This window comes from Pseudophryne corroboree, chromosome 4 (assembly GCF_028390025.1).
Source record: "Pseudophryne corroboree isolate aPseCor3 chromosome 4, aPseCor3.hap2, whole genome shotgun sequence".
In the NCBI taxonomy this organism is placed as follows: Eukaryota; Metazoa; Chordata; class Amphibia; order Anura; family Myobatrachidae; genus Pseudophryne; species Pseudophryne corroboree.
This window is the reverse complement of record NC_086447.1, coordinates 41,119,459-41,145,424: the sequence shown is the minus strand read 5'-3', so window position 1 is coordinate 41,145,424 and position 25,966 is coordinate 41,119,459. Positions and strand designations below refer to the sequence as shown.

The 25,966-nt window shown below is 52.2% G+C and overlaps 1 protein-coding gene across 24 annotated transcripts in view; it reads left to right on the top strand.

Moving 5' to 3' along the window:
- OTOF (otoferlin) overlaps positions 1-25,966 on the top strand; it is a 516,469-nt gene that overhangs the window by 396,938 nt on the left and 93,565 nt on the right. For all 24 annotated transcript variants that reach the window (XM_063914989.1, XM_063914999.1, XM_063914996.1 and 21 more), the window contains 3 exons: positions 11,958-12,144; positions 17,057-17,280; positions 17,603-17,711. In XM_063914989.1, the coding sequence (XP_063771059.1) occupies positions 11,958-12,144; positions 17,057-17,280; positions 17,603-17,711 (520 nt within the window). The remainder of the gene's footprint in view (positions 1-11,957; positions 12,145-17,056; positions 17,281-17,602; positions 17,712-25,966) is intronic.

Below are 25,966 nucleotides of genomic sequence, written 5' to 3'. Positions count from 1 at the left end.
GGGTTGCAGGTATCTGGGGTCCTAGTGCTGGGGATGTGCACTAGAGGTTGGTTGCAGGTATCTGAGGTCCTGGTGCTGGGGATGAGCACCAGAGGTTGGTTGCAGGTATCTGGGGTCCTGGTGCTGGGGATGTGCACTAGAGGTTGGTTGCAGGTATCTGGGGTCCTGGTGCTGGGGATGTGCACTAGAGGTTGGTTGCAGGTATCTGGTGTCCTGGTGCTGGGGATGTGCACTAGAGGTTGGTTGCAGGTATCTGGGGTCCTGGTGCTGGGGATGTGCACTAGAGGTTGGTTGCAGGTACTGTATCTGAGGTCCTGGTGCTGGGGATGTGCACTAGAGGTTGGTTGCAGGTATCTGGGGTCCTGGTGCTGGGGATGTGCACTAGAGGTGGGTTGCAGGTATCTGGGGTCCTGGTGCTGGGGATGTGCACTAGAGATTGGTTGCAGGTATCTGGGGTCCTGGTGCTGGGGATGTGCCCTAGAGGTGGGTTGCATGTATCTGGGGTCCTGGTGCTGGGGATGTGCACTAGAGGTGGGTTGCAGTTATCTGGGGTCCTGGTGTTGGGGATGTGCACTAGAGGTGTGTTGCAGTTATCTGGGGTCCTGGTGCTGGGGATGTGCACTAGAGGTGGGTTGCAGGTATTGGGGTCCTGGTGCTGGGGATGTGCACTAGAGGTTGGTTGCATGTATCTGGGGTCCTGGTGCTGGGGATGTGCACTAGAGGTTGGTTGCAGGTATCTGGGGTCCTGGTGCTGGGGATGTGCACTAGAGGTTGGTTGCAGGTATCTGGGGTCCTGGTGCTGGGGATGTGCGCTAGAGGTTGGTTGCAGGTATCTGAGGTTCTGGTGCTGGGGATGTGCACTAGAGGTGGGTTGCAGGTATCTGGGGTCCTAGTGCTGGGGATGTGCACTAGAGGTTGGTTGCAGGTATCTGAGGTCCTGGTGCTGGGGATGAGCACCAGAGGTTGGTTGCAGGTATCTGGGGTCCTGGTGCTGGGGATGTGCGCTAGAGGTTGGTTGCAGGTATCTGAGGTTCTGGTGCTGGGGATGTGCACTAGAGGTGGGTTGCAGGTATCTGGGGTCCTAGTGCTGGGGATGTGCACTAGAGGTTGGTTGCAGGTATCTGAGGTCCTGGTGCTGGGGATGAGCACCAGAGGTTGGTTGCAGGTATCTGGGGTCCTGGTGCTGGGGATGTGCGCTAGAGGTTGGTTGCAGGTATCTGAGGTTCTGGTGCTGGGGATGTGCACTAGAGGTGGGTTGCAGGTATCTGGGGTCCTAGTGCTGGGGATGTGCACTAGAGGTTGGTTGCAGGTATCTGAGGTCCTGGTGCTGGGGATGAGCACCAGAGGTTGGTTGCAGGTATCTGGGGTCCTGGTGCTGGGGATGTGCACTAGAGGTTGGTTGCAGGTATCTGGGGTCCTGGTGCTGGGGATGTGCACTAGAGGTTGGTTGCAGGTATCTGGTGTCCTGGTGCTGGGGATGTGCACTAGAGGTTGGTTGCAGGTATCTGGGGTCCTGGTGCTGGGGATGTGCACTAGAGGTTGGTTGCAGGTACTGTATCTGAGGTCCTGGTGCTGGGGATGTGCACTAGAGGTTGGTTGCAGGTACTGTATCTCAGGTCCTGGTGCTGGGGATGTGCACTAGAGGTGGGTTGCAGGTATCTGGGGTCCTAGTGCTGGGGATGTGCACTAGAGGTTGGTTGCAGGCATCTGAGGTCCTGGTGCTGGGGATGAGCACCAGAGGTTGGTTGCAGGTATCTGGGGTCCTGGTGCTGGGGATGTGCGCTAGAGGTTGGTTGCAGGTATTTGAGGTTCTGGTGCTGGGGATGTGCACTAGAGGTGGGTTGCAGGTATCTGGGGTCCTAGTGCTGGGGATGTGCACTAGAGGTTGGTTGCAGGTATCTGAGGTCCTGGTGCTGGGGATGAGCACCAGAGGTTGGTTGCAGGTATCTGGGGTCCTGGTGCTGGGGATGTGCACTAGAGGTTGGTTGCAGGTATCTGGGGTCCTGGTGCTGGGGATGTGCACTAGAGGTTGGTTGCAGGTATCTGGTGTCCTGGTGCTGGGGATGTGCACTAGAGGTTGGTTGCAGGTATCTGGGGTCCTGGTGCTGGGGATGTGCACTAGAGGTTGGTTGCAGGTACTGTATCTGAGGTCCTGGTGCTGGGGATGTGCACTAGAGGTTGGTTGCAGGTATCTGGGGTCCTGGTGCTGGGGATGTGCACTAGAGGTGGGTTGCAGGTATCTGGGGTCCTGGTGCTGGGGATGTGCACTAGAGGTTGGTTGCAGGTATCTGGGGTCCTGGTGCTGGGGATGTGCACTAGAGGTGGGTTGCAGGTATCTGTGGTCCTGGTGCTGGGGATGTGCACTAGAGGTTGGTTGCAGGTACTGTATCTCAGGTCCTGGTGCTGGGGATGTGCACTAGAGGTGGGTTGCAGGTATCTGGGGTCCTAGTGCTGGGGATGTGCACTAGAGGTTGGTTGCAGGTATCTGAGGTCCTGGTGCTGGGGATGTGCACTAGAGGTTGGTTGCAGGTATCTGGGGTCCTGGTGCTGGGGATGTGCACTAGAGGTGGGTTGCAGGTATCTGGGGTCCTGGTGCTGGGGATGTGCACTAGAGGTTGGTTGCAGGTATCTGGGGTCCTGGTGCTGGGGATGTGCACTAGAGGTTGGTTGCAGGTATATGAGGTCCTGTTGCTGGGGATGTGCACTAGAGGTTGGTTGCAGGTATCTGGGGTCCTGGTGCTGGGGATGTGCACTAGAGGTTGGTTGCAGGTATCTGGGGTCCTGGTGCTGGGGATGTGCACTAGAGGTTGGTTGCAGGTATCTGAGGTCCTGGTGCTGGGGATGTGCACTACAGGTTGGTTGCAGGTATCTGGGGTCCTGGTGCTGGGGATGTGCACTAGAGGTTGGTTGCAGGTATCTGAGGTCCTGGTGCTGGGGATGTGCACTATTATTATTATTATTATTACATTTTATTTATAAGGCGCCACATGTGTTTCGCAGCGCCGTACAAAGGACAGTACAGGGGACAAAACATTGCATTACAGTAAATAAATAACAGAAATAGAGTACAGGTCACAGAGCACCACACATTCTCAAGACATAATACAGCTAAGATGTAAGTATTGAGGGAGTGATCATCGTACTACTAGAGGCTGGTGGCCATAGATGGAGATGAGCCTTTACTAGCAGGATAAAGATGGTCGTTGAGTAGGGGAGAGCTGTGAGTGAAATGTGTTGAGACGAGGGCTTAGATAACAAGAGGAAAGAGGGCCCTGCTCTGAAGAGCTAACAATCTAATGGGGAGGGGCGACAGACAGATGACAAGAGGTGCAGGCAAGTGGGAGGTAGCCTGATGGCAGTATGCAAGCAAAGCTGAGATGTTCACGGCATGAGGCAGGAGGGTGGAGGCGCGGCTTCAGCACTGGGTTATGCATCGGGAGGGTATGCGTTGATGAATAGGTGGGTTTTTAGTGCCCGTTTGAAGCTTTGCAAGGTTGGGGAGAGTAATGGAGCGGGGGAGTGCGTTCCACTGAAGGGGTGCAGCACGGGCAAAATCCTGTACTCGTGCATGGGAAGCAGTGACCAGGGCGGTGGAGAGGCGACGGTATCTGAGGTCCTGGTGCTGGGGATGTGCACTAGAGGTTGGTTGCAGGTGCTGTATCTGAGGTCCTGGTGCTGGGGATGTGTGCTAGAGGTTGGTTCCAGGTATCTGGGGTCCTGGTGCTGGGGATGTGCACTAGGGGTGGGTTGCAGGTATCTGGGGTCATGGTGCTGGGGATGTGCACTAAAGGTTGGTTGCAGGTATCTGCGGTCCTGGTGCTGGGGATGTGCACTAGAGGTTGGTCGCAGGTATCTGAGGTCCTGGTGCTGGGGATGTGCACTAGAGGTTAGTTGCAGGTATCTGAGGTCCTGGTGCTGGGGATGTGCACTAGAGGTTGGTTGCAGGTATCTGGGGTCCTGGTGCTGGGGATGTGCACTAGAGGTTGGTTGCAGGTATCTGGGGTCCTGGTGCTGGGGATGTACACTAGAGGTTGGTTACAGGTATATGAGGTCCTGGTGCTGGGGATGTGCACTAGAGGTGGGTTGCAGGTATCTGGGGTCCTGATGCTATGGATGTGCACTAGAGATTGGTTGCAGGTATCTGGGGTCATGGTGCTGGGGATGTGCGCTAGAGGTTGGTTGGAGGTATCTGGGGTCCTGGTGCTGGGGATGTGCACTAGAGGTTGGTTCCAGGTATCTGAGGTCCTGGTGCTGGGGATGTGTGCTAGAGGTTGGTTGCAGGTATCTGGGGTCCTGGTGCTGGGGATGTGCACTAGAGGTTGGTTGCAGGTATCTGGGGTCCTGGTGCTGGGGATGTGCACTAGAGGTTGGTTCCAGGTATCTGGGGTCCTGGTGCTGGGATGTGCACTAGAGGTTGGTTGCAGGTATCTGGGGTCCTGGTGCTGGGGATGTGCACTAGAGGTTGGTTCCAGGTATCTGGGGTCTTGGTGCTGGAGATGTGCACTAGAGGTGGGTTGCAGGTATCTGGGGTCATGGTGCTGGGGATGTGCACTAGAGGTTGGTACCAGGTATCTGAGGTCCTGGTTCTGGGAATGTGCACTAGAGGTTGGTTGCAGGTATCTGGGGTCCTGGTGCTGGGGATGTGCACTAGAGGTTGGTTACAGGTATATGAGGTCCTGGTGCTGGGGATGTGTACTAGAGGTTGGTTGCAGGTATCTGGGGTCCTGGTGCTGGGGATGTGCACTAGAGGTTGGTTGCAGGTATCTGGTGTCCTGGTGCTGGGGATTTGTGCTAGAGGTTGGTTCCAGGTATCTGGGGTCCTGGTGCTGGGGATGTGCACTAGAGGTTGGTTGCAGGTATCTAGTGTCCTGGTGCTGGGGATTTGTGCTAGAGGTTGGTTCCAGTTATCTGGGGTCCTGGTGCTGGGGATGTGCACTAGAGGTTGGTTGCAGGTATCTGGGGTCCTGGTGCTGGGGATGTGTACTAGAGGTTGGTTCCAGGTATCTGGGGTCCTGGTGCTGGGATGTGCACTAGAGGTTGGTTGCAGGTATCTGGGGTCCTGGTGCTGGGGATGTGCACTAGAGGTGGGTTGCAGGTATCTGGGGCCCTGGTGCTGGGGATGTGCACTAGAGGTTGGTTCCAGGTATCTGGGGTCCTGGTGCTGGGGATGTGCACTAGAGGTGGGTTGCAGTTATCTGGGGTCCTGGTGTTGGGGATGTGCACTAGAGGTGTGTTGTAGTTATCTGGGGTCCTGGTGCTGGGGATGTGCACTAGAGGTGGGTTGCAGGTATTGGGGTCCTGGTGCTGGGGATGTGCACTAGAGGTGGGTTGCAGTCATCTGGGGTCCTGGTGCTGGGGATGTGCACTAGAGATTGGTTGCAGGTATCTGGGGTTCTGGTGCTGGGGATGTGCACTAGAGGTGGGTTGCAGGTATCTGGGGCCCTGGTGCTGGGATGTGCACTAGAGGTTGGTTCCAGGTATCTGGGGTCCTGGTGCTGGGGATGTGCACTAGAGGTGGGTTGCAGTTATCTGGGGTCCTGGTGTTGGGGATGTGCACTAGAGGTGGGTTGCAGGTATCTGGGGTCCTGGTGCTGGGGATGTGCACTAGAGATTGGTTGCAGGTATCTGGGGTCCTGGTGCTGGGGATATGCACTAGAGGTGGGTTGCAGGTATCTGTGGTCCTGGTGCTGGGGATGTGCACTAGAGGTTGGTTGGAGGTATCTGGGGTCCTGGTGCTGGGAATGTGCACCAGAGATTGGTTGCAGGTATCTGGGGTCCTGGTGCTGGGGATGTACACTAGAGGTTGGTTGCAGGTATCTGGGGTCCTGGTGCTGGGGATATGCACTAGAGGTTGGTTGCAGGTATCTGGGGTCCTGGTGCTGGGGATGTGCACTAGAGGTGGGTTGCAGTTATCTGGGGTCCTGGTGTTGGGGATGTGCACTAGAGGTGGGTTGCAGGTATCTGGGGTCCTGGTGCTGGGGATGTGCACTAGAGGTGGGTTGCAGGTATCTGTGGTCCTGGTGCTGGGGATGTGCACTAGAGGTTGGTTGGAGGTATCTGGGGTCCTGGTGCTGGGGATGTGCACTAGAGATTGGTTGCAGGTATCTGGGGTCCTGGTGCTGGGGATGTGCACTAGTGGTGGGTTGCAGGTATCTGTGGTCCTGGTGCTGGGGATGTGCACTAGAGGTTGGTTGGAGGTATCTGGGATCCTGGTGCTGGGGATGTGCACTAGAGGTTGGTTGCAGGTATCTGGGGTCCTGGTGCTGGGGATGTGCACTAGGGGTGGGTTGCAGGTATCTGGGGTCCTGGTGCTGGGGATGTACACTAGAGGTGGGTTGCAGGTATCTGGGGTCCTGGTGCTGGGGATGTACACTAGAGGTGGGTTGCAGGTATCTGGGGTCCTGGTGCTGGGGATGTGCACTAGAGGTGGGTTGCAGGTATCTGGGGTCCTGGTGCTGGGGATGTGCACTAGAGATTGGTTGCAGGTATCTGGGGTCCTGGTGCTGGGGATGTGCCCTAGAGGTGGGTTGCATGTATCTGGGGTCCTGGTGCTGGGGATGTGCACTAGAGGTGGGTTGCAGTTATCTGGGGTCCTGGTGTTGGGGATGTGCACTAGAGGTGTGTTGCAGTTATCTGGGGTCCTGGTGCTGGGGATGTGCACTAGAGGTGGGTTGCAGGTATTGGGGTCCTGGTGCTGGGGATGTGCACTAGAGGTGGGTTGCAGTCATCTGGGGTCCTGGTGCTGGGGATGTGCACTAGAGATTGGTTGCAGGTATCTGGGGTCCTGGTGCTGGGGATGTGCACTAGAGGTGGGTTGCAGGTATCTGGGGCCCTGGTGCTGGGATGTGCACTAGAGGTTGGTTCCAGGTATCTGGGGTCCTGGTGCTGGGGATGTGCACTAGAGGTGGGTTGCAGTTATCTGGGGTCCTGGTGTTGGGGATGTGCACTAGAGGTGGGTTGCAGGTATCTGGGGTCCTGGTGCTGGGGATGTGCACTAGAGATTGGTTGCAGGTACTGGGGTCCTGGTGCTGGGGATATGCACTAGAGGTGGGTTGCAGGTATCTGTGGTCCTGGTGCTGGGGATGTGCACTAGAGGTTGGTTGGAGGTATCTGGGGTCCTGGTGCTGGGAATGTGCACCAGAGATTGGTTGCAGGTATCTGGGGTCCTGGTGCTGGGGATGTACACCAGAGGTTGGTTGCAGGTATCTGGGGTCCTGGTGCTGGGGATATGCACTAGAGGTTGGTTGCAGGTATCTGGGGTCCTGGTGCTGGGGATGTGCACTAGAGGTGGGTTGCAGTTATCTGGGGTCCTGGTGTTGGGGATGTGCACTAGAGGTGGGTTGCAGGTATCTGGGGTCCTGGTGCTGGGGATGTGCACTAGAGGTGGGTTGCAGGTATCTGTGGTCCTGGTGCTGGGGATGTGCACTAGAGGTTGGTTGGAGGTATCTGGGGTCCTGGTGCTGGGGATGTGCACTAGAGATTGGTTGCAGGTATCTGGGGTCCTGGTGCTGGGGATGTGCACTAGAGGTGGGTTGCAGGTATCTGTGGTCCTGGTGCTGGGGATGTGCACTAGAGGTTGGTTGGAGGTATCTGGGGTCCTGGTGCTGGGGATGTGCACTAGAGGTTGGTTGCAGGTATCTGGGGTCCTGGTGCTGGGGATGTGCACTAGGGGTGGGTTGCAGGTATCTGGGGTCCTGGTGCTGGGGATGTACACTAGAGGTGGGTTGCAGGTATCTGGGGTCCTGGTGCTGGGGATGTACACTAGAGGTGGGTTGCAGGTATCTGGGGTCCTGGTGCTGGGGATGTGCACTAGAGGTGGGTTGCAGGTATCTGGGGTCCTGGTGCTGGGGATGTGCACTAGAGATTGGTTGCAGGTATCTGGGGTCCTGGTGCTGGGGATGTGCCCTAGAGGTGGGTTGCATGTATCTGGGGTCCTGGTGCTGGGGATGTGCACTAGAGGTGGGTTGCAGGTATCTGGGGTCCTGGTGCTGGGGATGTGCACTAGGGGTGGGTTGCAGGTATCTGAGGTCCTGGTGCTGGGGATGTGCACTAGAGGTTGGTTGCAGGTATCTGGAGTCCTGGTGCTGGGGATGTGCACTAGAGGTGGGTTGCAGGTATCTGGGGTCCTGGTGCTGGGGATGTGCACTAGAGGTTGGTTGCAGGTATATGAGGTTCTGGTGCTGGGGATGTGCACTAGAGGTGGGTTGCAGGTATCTGGGGTCCTGGTGCTGGGGATGTGCACTAGAGGTGGGTTGCAGGTATCTGGGGTCCTGGTGCTGGGGATGTGCACTAGAGGTGGGTTGCAGGTATCTGCACTAGGGGTGGGTTGCAGGTATCTGAGGTCCTGGTGCTGGGGATGTGCACTAGAGGTGGGTTGCAGGTATCTGGGGTCCTGGTGCTGGGGATGTGCACTAGAGGTGGGTTGCAGGTATCTGGGGTCCTGGTGCTGGGGATGTGCACTAGAGGTTGGTTGCAGGTATATGAGGTCCTGGTGCTGGGGATGTGCACTAGAGGTGGGTTGCAGGTATCTGGGGTCCTGGTGCTGGGGATGTGCACTAGAGGTGGGTTGCAGGTATCTGGGGTCCTGGTGCTGGGGATGTGCACTAGAGGTGGGTTGCAGGTATCTGGGGTCCTGGTGCTGGGGATGTGCACTAGAGGTTGGTTGCAGGTATCTGGGGTCCTGGTGCTGGGGATGTGCACTAGAGGTGGGTTGCAGTTATCTGGGGTCCTGGTGTTGGGGATGTGCACTAGAGGTTGGTTGCAGGTATCTGGGGTCCTGGTGCTGGGGATGTGCACTAGAGGTTGGTTGCAGTTATCTGGGGTCCTGGTGTTGGGGATGTGCACTAGAGGTTGGTTGCAGGTATCTGGGGTCCTGGTGCTGGGGATGTGCACTAGAGGTTGGTTGCAGGTATCTGGGGTCCTGGTGCTGGGGATGTGCACTAGAGGTGGGTTGCAGTTATCTGGGGTCCTGGTGTTGGGGATGTGCACTAGAGGTGGGTTGCAGGTATCTGGGGTCCTGGTGCTGGGGATGTGCACTAGAGGTGGGTTTGCAGTTATCTGGGGTCCTGGTGTTGGGGATGTGCACTAGAGGTTGGTTGCAGGTATCTGAGGTCCTGGTGCTGGGGATGTGCACTAGAGGTTGGTTGCATGTATCTGGGGTCCTGGTGCTGGGGATGTGTGCTAGAGGTTGGTTGCAGGTATCTGGGGTCCTGGTGTTGGGGATGTGCACTAGAGGTGGGTTGCAGTTATCTGGGGTCCTGGTGCTGGGAATGTGCACTAGAGGTGGGTTGCAGGTATTGGGGTCCTGGTGCTGGGGATGTGCACTAGAGGTGGGTTGCAGTTATCTGGGGTCCTGGTGCTGGGGATGTGCACTAGAGATTGGTTGCAGGTATCTGGGGTCCTGGTGCTCGGGATGTGCACTAGAGGTGGGTTGCAGGTACCTGGGGCCCTGGTGCTGGGGATGTGCACTAGAGGTTGGTTCCAGGTATCTGGAAATATTCCAACTATTATGAGTATTCACAGAAAAGACTGGTGTGGGAGGGGACTTGGAATAAAGCTCCAGAAACCTTCAACTAATCTCTGCAACAACAGCATCTATCAGTCCAGTGTGTGATGGATTCAGTCAGTGTGCTGAGGACTTGGGCCAATGTAGAAAGCTCAATTTGAGAGAATTACTAATAGTAATCAACTAGGAAAATACTTAGCCCCATATTTAATGTAAAGTTTCACGGTGAGCTGTCTTCCTTTTCATTGCAGTCGCCTTAACCCTTCACAGCCGGGGCTTGTGCATATAGCTTCTGGATTGCACCAATTTGTAGATCAATTAGTGACATTTTTACACCGTCTCTCTCACTTTATTTCCCCGGATTTAATCATTTTACGTTAGACACAGGAAAGATGAGCCGGAGGTAAAGCTGTAAGAATCTCAGAAAATATTTAAATGCTGACAGGGCCAATTATTTTCTCTCTCCGTGTTGCTGGTTGCAGATCGTTTAAGGCAGGAAACAGTACAGAAATAATCACGCCACAACCTGCTGCAGTCTGTAAATGAACCAATAAAGCAGATCTCCGTAGCACAGCTCCGAAGTCCGAAACTCTGCTCCGTAAATTAGCTCTGGCTGTGGAAGCATTTTGGCAATTTATAAAATAGACTCGGATCCCTGGGAGGGATTAATAATGGGATTTTATGCTGATAGATAACTTGACTACCTAGAGTTAAACTTGTACAAGTTTAAATTAAAAAGCTGGCAATACATTACTGAGAATAGGTGGGATGACTTACTATAAAGTAGGATTGCCACCTAGTGGCCGCATGTATTCCTCACACTCTCAGGGGTAAATGTACCAAGAATCGTGCCTGAGATTGCATTCTCGGGCGAGTTTAGCCTTATTTTTAAACTCAGAGAATTACTAAAGCTAAACACGTCCAAATCTGCACATTCATTATTTATTCATTACCAGTTATTTATATAGCGCACACATATTCTGCAGCGCTGTACAGAGAATATATGCCCGTTCACATCAGTCCCTGCCCCAGTGGAGCTTACAATCTGTATTCCCTACCACATGTACACACACACACACATTCACGCTAGGGTTAAGTTTTGTTGGGAGCCAATTAACCTACCGGTATATTTGGAAGTGAATACACCATTGCACCAACTCACAAGTGCTTTCAATAGAAAATAATTCAACACGGAAATTTACTAAGATTCGTGTTTACAATCACAGTGCAAACTCGGGATAAAATAGACGTCCATTTATAATGTGGCACAAACACGACTGAACACTCACACTATTAAGCACGACTGCATACGCCATCGGAAAACAAGATTCTGACAAACACGATTCTTAGTAAATTTGAGTGTTTGATCTTGAAAAACTCTCATGTACCCCAGCGATGTCCAGCGGGTTTAAACTTGGAGCAAACACGACTCTTAGTAAGTTTACCCCTCACTCTACTTCCCACCATTAACAACAGGGGGTTTATGTGTGATGTAGTTTAGGAAACCCCTTACTCCGGTGATAGCCTATTTTGTGCACCTAGCTGCCATCCCCACACAACTCTAGGAGGACGGTGGCCTGAGTCTATTTTACAAGCAGTGAGAAGCATATCAGGATGGCGTTAGTCAAAGTCAGCAGTGGGGGACCAGCGAAACTGGAGTGGCTGTACTGCGTCCCATGTGGGTGAAATCTGTATATGCCACCATGAGGTACATACACATATTACTGGAACATTGTATAGCGATTGGCGGGTCTGTGATGACGCAATTCAGCGCAAATTGCGTTATCGGCTTCCTGGACCGCCCACTTTCAAGGACGGCTGAGGGGGTGTGGGAGGCTTAGGAGGGTGCAGGAGCTGCAGTGGGTTGAAGCTGGCTCAGGGAGACGTACCTACCTTTCCGGGGGTCGGGAGTGCCACACGATTTTTGGGAGCCTCCCGGCCGATATGGGACAATAGGCAAGTGTGGTTTACGTACAAAACCCAGTCAGGCCCAGTGTTTCCTACAGAAAGCTAGCTCTCTGCTTATCACAGCTCGGTCTGGCAGTCCCAGAGGGAAAAAAAACACCTCCTAATGGGACTGCCTTGTGTGTCCGTGACTGACAGGTAGGACTTCCAGTAGGAAGTCCCTAACAGTCACAGTGAAGCCAGTGCAGTCACGGACTGCATCTGGCTGCCTGAGCTGTGGTGGCGGATTTCACTGGGGCCCATAAGTAATATCCCAATGGAATGTCTTCTGACGGGTTTTGGGAACAGATATATTAATATATACCTTCGCTCTCTGTCTGACTGCTATTCCCCAGTCTCGTTTATATTACCCTTTTTTTCCCAATTGTAAAGCACAATGGAATATGCAGGAGCTATGTATGTAAATGTTAGTAAATACAGGAAGGGGTAGCGTGCCGCTCTGCGTTCCCGGGGGGAAGTCTCATCTGGTTCTCGCTCCGCCTTTCAGGGTAAGACGTCGGTGCAGAAGAGCAGCTACGAGCCTATGTGGAACGAGCAGATTATATTTACAGAGATGTTTCCTCCTCTGTGCAAGAGAATGAAGATCCAGATCCGGGACTCGGACAAGGTGAACGACGTCGCCATCGGCACTCACTTTATAGACCTCCGCAAGATCTCCAATGAAGGCGACAAAGGTAAACGTGCTGGACGAGCCACTAGGATACAAAGCAGCAGATCCACCACACTGGGGTTCTGTGACTGCGCAGGCAGAGAGTGACTGACAGGCTTACAGTCCTGCTTTTCATTAATGCTTGGTGTCGATTGGTGGATTCACTCAGAGGGGTGGGGCCAGTAATGTCTCAGCAGCTGAAATCCCAGAAGGGCTCTGTCCGGACCATGTGGGAGGAGCTTCTGGTCTTTGCAGTGGAGTGGGAGGGGTGTCTGGGTAACACTGAACAGCGTGTCTTGCCTCTATGTCGCTCTTGGTCATGAGGTCAGTTTAGGGGTAATGATTATGGAAATACTGTGCCCACCTTTTACTGATTTATAATGTAGATCTGTAAACAGGTAAAACTGCTGTAGCCTATGCAGCTTCTTGAATTACAGCAATGCTCCAAGTCAGGGGGGAATATCCAGCAATGAACTACAACAATTCGTTTTGATACATTCACCACATTCTCTCAATGGATTTTCACAGGCCTGGGCAACCTGCGGCTCTACAGCTGTTATGAAACAACAAGTCCCAGTATGCTTTAACAGATGATCGGTGGGAAGGTGTGCTGGGACATGTAGTTTCACAACAGCTGGAGAGCCAAAGGTTGGCCAGGCCTGGCTTATTATGTGTGTGATAGCTGGGCAGCGCCAGGTCCATCAGTGATTTTAAAAGTATTGCACACCAGGCCCTATCATCACATAAGCAAGCAGTTTATTCACAGGGTTATCACGACAATAACATTTAACTCCTTGTTCTCCTCTCCAGCACAATATTCATATGGGTTACATCAGGTTACATTTCCTTTCATTTGCTTCACTGGCAATAACAGCATTAACAATGATGTGACAGCATTACAGTACAGTACATGCCAGCGCAGTCTCTGGGAATCAGTAGTGTGGCGTCCGCAAACTGAGATTCATTTCAGTGTGCTTTCCCCCATTCGCTAAGGGCTCTATCTAAACGGGAACTCTCATGGACACGTTACTGGGTCCTTCCGCCAAACGTGGTTTCCTACCACTCACCCAGATCATCCTCTCCCGCAGACTCACACCTCCCGTCCTGCTTCTTGGATACCCCTGAAGTTGAGGATCCCCTTTGTTTCTTCCACTGATTGTTCATGCTGTAACTGCTCTCACACTGCAAATCTGGATATCTCTTGCTCTTCCTAGCAGCACCTACATGCTGTTCCATAATGCCAGGGACTGTGGAGTACCATGCTTGTTCCACAGTCCCCAGACTGTGTTTCTCCTGGACAGTGACACTAGCCTGTGCCTTCCATCCTCAGTCCTCAGCTCACACTGAACTATAGCCTGTGTTTTTTCCTTGTCCTAAAAACCCCCTACACTTCCTGTCATAACCCCCTACATGTGGCAGGCTCTGTGAGAACTGTTTTTTCTAGTTTTGGGGCCATAAACTCCCCCACTCACTGATAAGAATTAAATGGCTTTTGGAACTTTCCAATATCTGTTACTATTCCAGTATGCCACATGTGGGATGGACTTTTACGGGCATATGGCAGCATGCAGTGATCAAGTTTTGAATAACTGATGCAGTTTTGTTCTAACATTCTTAGGAATAGTCCTATAGCACAGTATCATCAAACAATGGGCCCAGATGTTATTCCACATTTACGTCTCTACTGTAGTCCAGTCAAACATCACTATTACTATTCCTTAAGATATTGCAGCATCCTGTTGCATATACTGTATAAGGCAATGGGCATGTACAGTATCTGCCCCTGTGCTGGCCCCAACAATGTACTGTATGTGTACAGGGCTGGGCACTGGTCCATGTGAATGGTACATATAGCATACCAGCTGTGATCCCCAGAGCTAGCCAGGTGTGTGTCCCTCTTTCCTCTTCTCTCTTCATTGCTCCCTCTCTCTCTTTCACCCCCCCTTGTTGTATCTCTCTCCCCCTTTTGTTCCATCTTTCACTCCCCCCCCTCCCCCCTTTGGTCCTTCTCTCTCGCTCTTTTCCTCTCCCTTTTTCCTACTTTTGTCACTTTCTCTCTCTCTCTAACACCTTCGCCCTTCGTTTTCTCTTTCTTTCTCTCCCCCTACCTTGTCTCTCTCATACCTCCTCTCTCTTCTCACCCCTCCTCTGTGTTGCTCTTTCCCCCCTCGCACTCTCCTGCCCCTCTGTGTCTGTCCCTGTTTCTGAACCTCCTCCCTGTCCCTCTCCTGCCCCTCTGTGTCTGTCCCTGTTTCTGCACCTCCTCCCTGTCCCTCTCCTGCCCCTCTGTGTCTGTCCCTGTTTCTGCACCTCCTCCCTGTCCCTCTGTGTCTGTCCCTGCTTCTGCACCTCCTCCCTGTCCCTCTGTGTCTGTCCCTGCTTCTGCACCTCCTCCCTGTCCCTCTCCTGCCCCTCTCCTGCCCCTCTATGTCTGTCCCTGTTTCTGCACCTCCTTCCTGTCCCTCTCCTGCCTCTCTGTGTCTATCCCTACTTCTGCACCTTCTCCCTGTCCCTCTGTGTCTGTCCCTGCTTCTGCACCTCCTCCCTGTCCCTCTCCTGCCCCTCTCCTGTCTGTCCCTGTTTCTGCACCTCCTTCCTGTCCCTCTCCTGCCTCTCTGTGTCTATCCCTACTTCTGCACCTCCTCCTTGTCCCTCTCCTGCCCCTCTGTGTCTATCCCTACTTCTGCACCTCCTCCCTGTCCCTCTCCTGCCCCTCTGTGCCTGTCCCTGTTTCTGCACCTCATCCTTGTCCCTCTCCTGCCCCCTCTGTGCCTGTCCCTGTTTCTGCACCTCCTCCCTGTCCCTCTCCTGCCCCTCTGTGTCTGTCCCTGTTTCTGCACCTCCTTCCTGTCCCTCTCCTGCCCCTCTGTGTCTGTCCCTGTTTCTGCACCTCCTCCCTGTCCCTCTCCTGCCCCTCTGTGCCTGTCCCTGTTTCTCCACCTCCTCCCTGTCCCTCTCCTGCCCCTATGTGCCTGTCCCTGTTTCTGCCCCTCCTCCCTGTCCTTCTCCTGCCCCTCTGTGTCTGTCCCTGTTTCTGCACCTCCTCTATGTACCTCTCCTGCCCCTCTGTGCCTGTCCCTGTTTCTGCACCTCCTCTCTGTCCCTCTCCTGCCCCTCTGTGCCTGTCCCTGTTTCTCCACCTCCTCCCTGTCCCTCTCCTGCCCCTCTGTGCCTGTCCCTGTTTCTGCACCTCCTCCATGTACCTCTACTGCCCCTCTGTGCCTGTCCCTGTTTCTGCACCTCCTCCCTGTCCTTCTCCTGGCCCTCTGTGTCTGTCCCTGTTTCTGCACCTCCTCCCTGTCCTTCTCCTGCCCCTCTGTGTCTGTCCCTGCTTCTGCACCTCCTCCCTGTCCTTCTCCTGCCCCTCTGTGCCTGTCCCTCTTTCTCCACCTCCTCCCTGTCTCTCTCCTGCCCCTCTGTGCCTGTCCCTGTTTCTGCACCTCCTTCCTATCCCTCTCCTGCCCCTCTGTGCCTGCCCCTGTTTCTGCACCTCCTTCCTATCCCTCTCCTGCCCCTCTGTGCCTGTCCCTGTTTCTGCACCTCCTTCCTGTCCCTCTCCTGCCCCTCTGTGCCTGTCCCTGTTTCTGCACCTCCTCTCTGTCCCTCTCCTGCCAGTCCCTGTTTCTGCACCTCCTTCCTGTCCCTCTCCTGCTCCTCTGTGCCTGTCCCTGTTTCTGCACTTCCTCTCTGTCCCTCTCCTGCCTGTCCCTGTTTCTGCACCTCCTCTCTGTCCCTCTCCTGCCCCTCTGTGCCTGTCCCTGTTTCTGCACTTCCTCTCTGTCCCTCTCCTGCCCCTCTGTGCCTGTCCCTATTTCTACACCTCCTTCCTGTCCCTCTCCTGCCCCTCTGTGCCTGTCCCTGTTTCTGCACCTCCTCTCTGTCCCTCCCCTGCCCCTCTGTGCCTGTCCCTGTTTCTGCACCTCCTTCCTGTCCCTCTCCTACCCCTCTGTGCCTGTCCCTGTTTCTGCACCTCCTCTCTGTCCCTCTCCTGCCCCTCTGTGCCTGTCCCTGTTTCTGCACTTCCTCTCTGCCCCTCTGTGCCTGTCCCTGTTTCTGCACCTCCTTCCTGTCCCTCTCCTGCCCCTCTGTGCCTGTCCCTGTTTCTGCACCTCCTCCCTGTCCCTCTCCTGCCCCTCTGTGCCTGTCCCTGTTTCTGCACCTCCTCTCTGTCCTTCTCCTGCCCCTCTGTGCCTGTCCCTGTTACTGCACCTCCTCTCTGTCCTTCTTCTGCCCCTCTGTGCCTGTCCCTGTTTCTGCACCCCCTCCCTGTCCCTCTCCTGCCCCTCTGTGCCTGTCCCTGTTTTTGCACTTCCTCTCTGTCAATCTCCTGCCCCTCTGTGCCTGTCCCTGCTTCTGCACCTCCTCTCTGTCCTTCTCCTGCCCCTCTGTGCCTGTCCCTGTTTCTGAACCTCCTCTCTGTCTCTCTCCTGCCCCTCTGTGCCTGTCCCTGTTTCTGCACCTCCTCTCTGTCCTTCTCCTGCCCCTCTGTGCCTGTCCCTGTTTCTGAACCTCCTCTCTGTCTCTCTCCTGCCCCTCTGTGCCTGTCCCTGTTTCTGCACCTCCTCCATGTACCTCTCCTGCCCCTCTGTGCCTGTCCCTGTTTCTGCACTTCCTCTCTGTCCTTCTCCTGCCCCTCTGTGTCTATACCTCTGTTTCCCTCTTACCCCTGTTTCTTGCTATTCTCCCCCTCTCTCCCCCGCGGGCCTATCTTCAGTTCCTCCAGTTGTGGTCATGGACCTAACGCGTGGGCATCTGTGAGCCTGAATTATGTTTTTGAACTGTAGAGTTTTTTTTTTGTATATATTTAAGATGTAAAGAGGGGATAAGGGGAGGCAGAGTGTTAAGTTTTTTATTACCCCCATTGTCCCACGTTGTCACTATCAGGACATTATAGTACTATGTAACATAATAATCATTGATCCATATGTCCTCCCCAGGTTTCCTCCCCACCCTCGGGCCAGCCTGGGTGAACATGTATGGGTCTACCCGTAATTACACTCTGATGGACGAGCACCAAGATCTAAATGAGGGGCTTGGAGAGGGGGTCTCTTTCCGCGCCCGGCTGTTGCTCAGTCTTGCTGTGGAGATTTTGGACACAACTTCCCCCGAACTCACCAGCTCTACAGAAGTGCAGATTGAAGGAGCTCCCCCGGTGGCTGATGTGAGAATTACATTACGCCTCTCTTTTTCCAATCAATTATTTCGTTTGTTTCCAGTCACAGAGACCCGTATAACGCGCTTTGTTAACCAAATATTTCTGGGAGACATTTGTGAAAAATGTTCGCCGGTTAACTGTAGAAAAGGAGGCCAATATTTTGTTATATTTCTGGTAAACTGTATTAAATAAAATACAGTATCTGTTTTGCTGCTGTGGTCATCTCCCCGTTGACCCCCGTGGTGTACATTACAGTAATTTCAGTCCCTCGTTACATGGCTGTGGTGTTTTATGCTGTTCCGCCATTTTGTTTGACGATATCTTTCAGAACTGCACGGGCAAGATGGAGGAGTTCTTCCTCTTTGGAGCCTTCTTGGAAGCCACAATGGTTGACCGCAAGAGTGGGGACAAGCCAATGAACTTTGAAGTCACAATAGGTGAGTTATCTTGTTTCTCCTTCCAAAATGTGCACCTTATGCGAGCACTTACTGTGACTTGATGTCACACAAAATGGCCACCTACACCATGTGTGTATAGTAAATAGTAAACAATGGCATTTGTGTATACACTATAAAGTGTGTCTGTACACATACATTATGCGATGCGTGCATCTTAATGAAAATAAGATTTTACTCACCGGTAAATCTATTTCTCGTAGTCCGTAGTGGATGCTGGGAACTCCGTAAGGACCATGGGGAATAGACGGGCTCCGCAGGAGACTGGGCACTCTATAAGAAAGATTTGGTACTATCTAGTGTGCACTGGCTCCTCCCTCTATGCCCCTCCTCCAGACCTCAGTTAGGATACTGTGCCCGGAAGAGCTGACACAATAAGGAAGGATGTTGAATCCCGGGTAAGACTCATACCAGCCACACCAATCACACCGTATAACTTGTGATACTATACCCAGTTAACAGTATGAAATACAACTGAGCCTCTCAACAGATGGCTCAACAATAACCCTTTAGTTAGTCAATAACTATATACAAGTATTGCAGACAATCCGCACTTGGGATGGGCGCCCAGCATCCACTACGGACTACGAGAAATAGATTTACCGGTGAGTAAAATCTTATTTTCTCTGACGTCCTAGTGGATGCTGGGAACTCCGTAAGGACCATGGGGATTATACCAAAGCTCCCAAACGGGCGGGAGAGTGCGGATGACTCTGCAGCACTGAATGAGAGAACTCAAGGTCCTCCTCAGCCAGGGTATCAAATTTGTAGAATTTAGCAAACGTGTTTGCCCCCGACCAAGTAGCAGCTCGGCAAAGTTGTAAAGCCGAGACCCCTCGGGCAGCCGCCCAAGATGAGCCCACCTTCCTCGTGGAATGGGCTTTTACTGATTTTGGATGCGGTAATCCAGCCGCAGAATGCGCCAGCTGAATTGTGCTACAAATCCAGCGAGCAATAGTCTGCTTAGAAGCAGGAGCACCTATTTTATTGGGTGCATACAGGATAAAAAGCGAGTCAGTTTTCCTGACTCCAGCCGTCCTGGAAACATAAATTTTCAAGGCCCTGACTACGTCCAGTAACTTGGAATCCTCCAAGTCCCTAGTAGCCGCAGGCACCACAATAGGTTGGTTCAAGTGAAAAGCTGATACCACCTTAGGGAGAAACTGGGGACGAGTCCTCAATTCTGCCCTATCCATATGGAAAATCAGATAAGGGCTTTTACATGACAAAGCCGCCAATTCTGACACACGCCTGGCCGAAGCCAAGGCCAACAACATGACCACTTTCCACGTGAGATATTTCAGATCCACAGTTTTAAGTGGTTCAAACCAATGTGATTTTAGGAAACTCAACACCACATTGAGATCCCAAGGTGCCACAGGAGGCACGAAAGGGGGCTGAATATGAAGCACACCCTTTACAAAAGTCTGAACTTCAGGCAGTGAAGCCAGTTCTTTCTGGAAGAAAATCGACAGAGCCGAAATCTGGACCTTAATGGAACCCAATTTTAGGCCCATAGTCACTCCTGACTGTAGGAAGTGCAGAAAACGACCCAGCTGAAATTCCTCTGTAGGGGCCTTCCTGGCCTCACACCACGCAACATATTTCCGCCAAATACGGTGATAATGGTTTGCGGTTACTTCTTTCCTGGCTTTTATGAGCGTAGGAATGACTTCCTCCGGAATGCCCTTTTCCTTTAGGATCCGGAATTCAACCGCCATGCCGTCAAACGCAGCCGCGGTAAGTCTTGGAACAGACAGGGCCCCTGCTGTAGCAGATCCTGTCTGAGCGGTTGAGGCCATGGGTCCTCTGATATCATTTCTTGAAGTTCTGGGTACCAAGCTCTTCTTGGCCAATCCGGAACCACGAGTATCGTTCTTACTCCCCGCCTTCTTATTATTCTCAATACCTTTGGTATGAGAGGCAGAGGAGGGAACACATAAACCGACTGGTATACCCACGGTGTCACTAGCGTGTCCACAGCTATCGCCTGAGGGTCCCTTGACCTGGCGCAATATCTCTTTAGCTTTTTGTTGAGGCGGGATGCCATCATGTCCACCTGTGGCCTTTCCCAACGGTTTACCAACAGTAGGAAGACTTCTGGATGAAGTCCCCACTCTCCCGGGTGTAGGTCGTGTCTGCTGAGGAAGTCTGCTTCCCAGTTGTCCACTCCCGAAATGAACACTGCCGACAGTGCTAGTATGTGATTTTCCGCCCATCGGAGAATCCTTGTGGCTTCTGCCATCGCCATCCTGCTTCTTGTGCCGCCCTGTCGGTTTACATGGGCGACTGCCGTGATGTTGTCTGACTGGATCAGTACCGGCTGGTTTTGAAGCAGGGGTTTTGCCTGACTTAGGGCATTGTAAATGGCCCTTAGTTCCAGAATATTTATGTGCAGGGAAGTCTCCTGACTTGACCATAGTCCTTGGAAGTTTCTTCCCTGTGTGACTGCTCCCCAGCCTCGAAGGCTGGCATCCGTGGTCACCAGGACCCAGTCCTGTATGCCGAATCTGCGGCCCTCTAGAAGATGAGCACTCTGCAGCCACCACAGTAGAGACACCCTGGTCCTTGGAGACAGGGTTATCAGATGATGCATCTGAAGATGCGATCCCGACCACTTTTCCAAGAGGTCCCACTGGAAGGTCCTTGCATGGAACTTGCCGAATGGAATTGCTTCGTATGAAGCCACCATTTTTCCCAGGACTCGTGTGCAGTGATGCACCGATACCCGTTTTGGTTTTAGGAGGTCTCTGACTAGAGATGACAGCTCCTTGGCTTTCTCCTGCGGGAGAAACACTTTTTTCTGTTCTGTGTCCAAAATCATCCCCAGGAACAGCAAGCGAGTGGAAGGAACCAGTTGTGACTTCGGAATGTTTAGAATCCAGCCATGCTGTTGTAGCACATCCCGAGATAGTGCTACTCCAACCAGTAACTGCTCCCTGGACCTCGCCTTTATAAGGAGATCGTCCAAGTACGGGATAATTAAAACTCCCTTTTTTCGAAGGAGTATCATCATTTCTGCCATTACCTTGGTAAACACCCTCGGTGCCGTGGACAGTCCAAACGGTAGTGTCTGGAATTGGTAATGGCAATCCTGTACCACAAATCTGAGGTACTCCTGGTGAGGAAGGTAAATGGGGACATGCAGGTAAGCATCCTTGATGTCCAGGGATACCATGTAATCCCCCTCGTCCAGGCTTGCTATAACCGCCCTGAGCGATTCCATCTTGAACTTGAATTTTTTTATGTTCAAGGATTTCAAATTTAAAATGGGTCTCACCGAACCGTCCGGTTTCGGTACCACAAACAGTGTGGAATAGTAACCCCGTCCTTGTTGAAGTAGGGGTACCTTGACTATCACCTGCTGGGAATACAGCTTGTGAATGGCCTCTAGCACAGCCTCCGTGCCCGAGGGAGTTGTCGGTAAGGCCGATTTGAGGAAACGGCGGGGGGGAGGCGCCTCGAATTCCAGCTTGTACCCCTGAGATACTATTTGAAGGATCCAGGGATCCACCCGTGAGCGAACCCACTGATCGCTGAAATTTTTGAGGCGGCCCCCCACCGTACCTGGCTCCGCCTGTGGAGCCCCACCGTCATGCGGCGGATTTGGAAGAAGCGGGGGAGGACTTTTGGTCCTGGGAACCTGCTGTGCGTTGCAGCTTTTTCCCCCTTCTTCTGCCTCTAGACAGAAAGGACCCGCCTGTTTTTCTGGGGTCGAAAGGACTGTACCTGGTAATACGGCGCTTTCTTAGGCTGTGAGGGGACATGGGGCAAAAATGCTGACTTCCCAGCATTCCTCCCGAATAACTCCTCACCCTTATAAGACAAAACTTCCATGTGCCTTTTAGAATCTGCATCTCCTGTCCACTGCCGAGTCCATAAGCCTCTCCTAGCAGAAATGGACAATGCACTTATTCTAGATGCCAGCCGGCAGATCTCCCTCTGTGCATCTCTTATGTACAAGACTGAGTCTTTTATATGCTCTACGGTTAGCAATATAGTGTCCCTGTCTAGGGTGTCAATATTTTCCGACAGGGAATCTGACCAAGCAGCAGCAGCACTGCACATCCACGCTGAAGCAATAGCTGGTCTCAGTATAACACCAGTGTGTGTATATATATAGACTTTAGGATAGCCTCCTGCTTTCTATCAGCAGGTTCCTTTAGGGCGGCCGTATCCGGAGACGGTAGTGCCACCTTTTTAGACAAACGTGTGAGCGCTTTATCCACCCTAGGGGGAGTTTCCCAACGTGACCTATCCTCTGGCGAGAAAGGGAACGCCATTAGTAATTTTTTTGAAATCACCAATTTTTTATCGGGGAAAGCCCACGCTTCTTCACACACTTCATTTAATTCTTCAGATGGGGGAAAAACTATAGGTAGTTTTTTCTCCCCAAACATAATACCCTTTTTTGAGGTACCTTGGTTTATATCAGAAAGGTGTAATACCTCTTTCATTGCCTCAATCATGCAAAGAATGGCCCTAGTGGACATTAAATTTGACTCATCGTCGTCGACACTGGTATCAGTATCCGTGTCGACATCTGTGTCTGCCATCTGAGGTAGCGGCCGCTTTAGAGCCCCTGATGGCCTTTGAGTCGTCTGGGCAGGCACGAGCTGAGAAGCCGGCTGTCCCGCATTTTCGTCAAATTTTTTATGTAAGGAGTCGACACTTGCACGTAATTCCTTCCATAAATCCATCCACTCAGGTGTCTGCCCCGCAGGGGGTGACATCACATTTACAGGCATCTGCTCCGCCTCCACATAAGTCTCCTCATCAAACATGTCGACACAGCCGTACCGACACACCGCACACACACAGGGAATGCTCTTAAAAGAGACAGGACCCCACAAAAGCCCTTTGGGGAGACAGAGAGAGAGTATGCCAGCACACACCAGAGCGCTATAATAATGCAGGGACTAACTGAATTATGACCCTTTATAGCTGCTTATAGTATTAAACTGCGCCTAAATTTAGTGCCCCCCTCTCTTTTTTACCCTTTCTGTAGTGTAGACTGCAGGGGAGAGTCAGGGAGCTTCCTTCCAGCGGAACTGTGAGGGAAAAATGGCGCCAGTGTGCTGAGGGAGATGGCTCCGCCCCTTTTTCGGCGGACTTTTCTCCCGCTATTTTCTGTATTCTGGCAGGGGTAATTACCACATATATAGCCTCTGGGGCTATATATTGTGGATATTTTGCCAGCCAAGGTGTTTTTATTGCTGCTCAGGGCACCCCCCCCCCCAGCGCCCTGCACCCTCAGTGACGGGAGTGTGAAGTGTGTAATGAGGAGCAATGGCGCACAGCTGCAGTGCTGTGCGCTACCTTGGTGAAGACTGAAGTCTTCTGCCGCCGATTTTCCGGACCATCTTCATGCTTCTGGCTCTGTAAGGGGGACGGCGGCGCGGCTCCGGGAACGAACACCAAGGACGGGTCCTGCGGTCGATCCCTCTGGAGCTAATGGTGTCCAGTAACCTAAGAAGCCCAAGCTAGCTGCAAGCAGGTAGGTTCGCTTCTTCTCCCCTTAGTCCCTCGTTGCAGTGAGCCTGTTGCCAGCAGGTCTCACTGTAAAATAAAAAACCTAAATTAAACTTTCTTTCTAGGAGCTCAGGAGAGCCCCTAGTGTGCATCCAGCTCAGCCGGGCACAGAAATCTAACTGAGGTCTGGAGAAGGGGCATAGAGGGAGGAGCCAGTGCACACCAGATAGTACCAAATCTTTCTTATAGAGTGCCCAGTCTCCTGCGGAGCCCGTCTATTCCCCATGGTCCTTACGGAGTTCCCAGCATCCACTAGGACGTCAGAGAAAGTGCAACTGTGCATCAAAAGGGAGACATGTGCAGCGCAGAGAGGCGTCCGTCCTCATCCTCAACATGGATGCTTGCACGTGGCCTATGGAACCATTAGCACAAATCTCTACGGGCAGTGGTTGACTTGTGTATACAGTAGAGATGAGCGGGTTCGGTTTCTCTGAATCCGAACCCGCACGAACTTCATGTTTTTTTCACGGGTCCGAGCAGACTCGGATCTTCCCGCCTTGCTCGGTTAACCCGAGCGCGCCCGAACGTCATCATGACGCTGTCGGATTCTCGCGAGACTCGGATTCTATATAAGGAGCCGCGCGTCGCCGCCATTTTCACACGTGCATTGAGATTGATAGGGAGAGGACGTGGCTGGCGTCCTCTCCATTTAGATTAGGGTTGAGAGAGAGAGAGAGAGATTGACCTGAGGCTGTGATACTGTAGAAGAGAGTGCAGAGTTTAGTGACTGACGACCACAGTGACCACCAGACAGTGCAGTTGTTTGTTTTATTTAATATATCCGTTCTCTGCCTGAAAAAAACGATACACACAGTGACTCAGTCACATACCATATCTGTGTGCACTGCTCAGCCCAGTGTGCTGCATCAATGTATATATATATCTGACTGTGCTCAGCTCACACAGCTTATAATTGTGGGGGAGACTGGGGAGCACTGCAGTGCCAGTTATAGGTTATAGCAGGAGCCAGGAGTACATAATATTATATTAAAATTAAACAGTGCACACTTTTGCTGCAGGAGTGCCACTGCCAGTGTGACTAGTGACCAGTGACCTGACCACCAGTATATATAATATTAGTAGTATACTATCTCTTTATCAACCAGTCTATATTAGCAGCAGACACAGTACAGTGCGGTAGTTCACGGCTGTGGCTACCTCTGTGTCGGCACTCGGCAGCCCGTCCATAATTGTATATACCACCTAACCGTGGTTTTTTTTTCTTTCTTTATAGTCATACTAGTTACGAGTATACTATCTCTTTATCAACCAGTCTATATTAGCAGCAGACACAGTACAGTGCGGTAGTTCACGGCTGTGGCTACCTCTGTGTCGGCACTCGGCAGCCCGTCCATAATTGTATATACCACCTAACCGTGGTTTTTTTTTCTTTCTTTATACATACATACTAGTTACGAGTATACTATCTCTTTATCAACCAGTCTATATTAGCAGCAGACACAGTACAGTGCGGTAGTTCACGGCTGTGGCTACCTCTGTGTCGGCACTCGGCAGCCCGTCCATAATTGTATATACCACCTAACCGTGGTTTTTTTTTCTTTCTTTATACATACATACTAGTTACGAGTATGCTATCTCTTTATCAACCAGTCTATATATTAGCAGCAGACACAGTACAGTGCGGTAGTTCACGGCTGTGGCTACCTCTGTGTCGGCACTCGGCAGCCCGTCCATAATTGTATATACCACCTAACCGTGGTTTTTTTTTCTTTCTTTATACATACATACTAGTTACGAGTATACTATCTCTTTATCAACCAGTCTATATATTAGCAGCAGACACAGTACAGTGCGGTAGTTCACGGCTGTGGCTACCTCTGTGTCGGCACTCGGCAGCCCGTCCATAATTGTATATACCACCTAACCGTGGTTTTTTTTTCTTTCTTTATACATACATACTAGTTACGAGTATACTATCTCTTTATCAACCAGTCTATATTAGCAGCAGACACAGTACAGTGCGGTAGTTCACGGCTGTGGCTACCTCTGTGTCGGCACTCGGCAGCCCGTCCATAATTGTATATACCACCTAACCGTGGTTTTTTTTTCTTTCTTTATACATACATACTAGTTACGAGTATACTATCTCTTTATCAACCAGTCTATATATTAGCAGCAGACACAGTACAGTGCGGTAGTTCACGGCTGTGGCTACCTCTGTGTCGGCACTCGGCAGCCCGTCCATAATTGTATATACCACCTAACCGTGGTTTTTTTTTCTTTCTTTATACATACATACTAGTTACGAGTATACTATCTCTTTATCAACCAGTCTATATATTAGCAGCAGACACAGTACAGTGCGGTAGTTCACGGCTGTGGCTACCTCTGTGTCGGCACTCGGCAGCCCGTCCATAATTGTATATACCACCTAACCGTGGTTTTTTTTTCTTTCTTTATAGTCATACTAGTTACGAGTATACTATCTCTTTATCAACCAGTCTATATTAGCAGCAGACACAGTACAGTGCGGTAGTTCACGGCTGTGGCTACCTCTGTGTCGGCACTCGGCAGCCCGTCCATAATTGTATATACCACCTAACCGTGGTTTTTTTTTCTTTCTTTATACATACATACTAGTTACGAGTATACTATCTCTTTATCAACCAGTCTATATTAGCAGCAGACACAGTACAGTGCGGTAGTTCACGGCTGTGGCTACCTCTGTGTCGGCACTCGGCAGC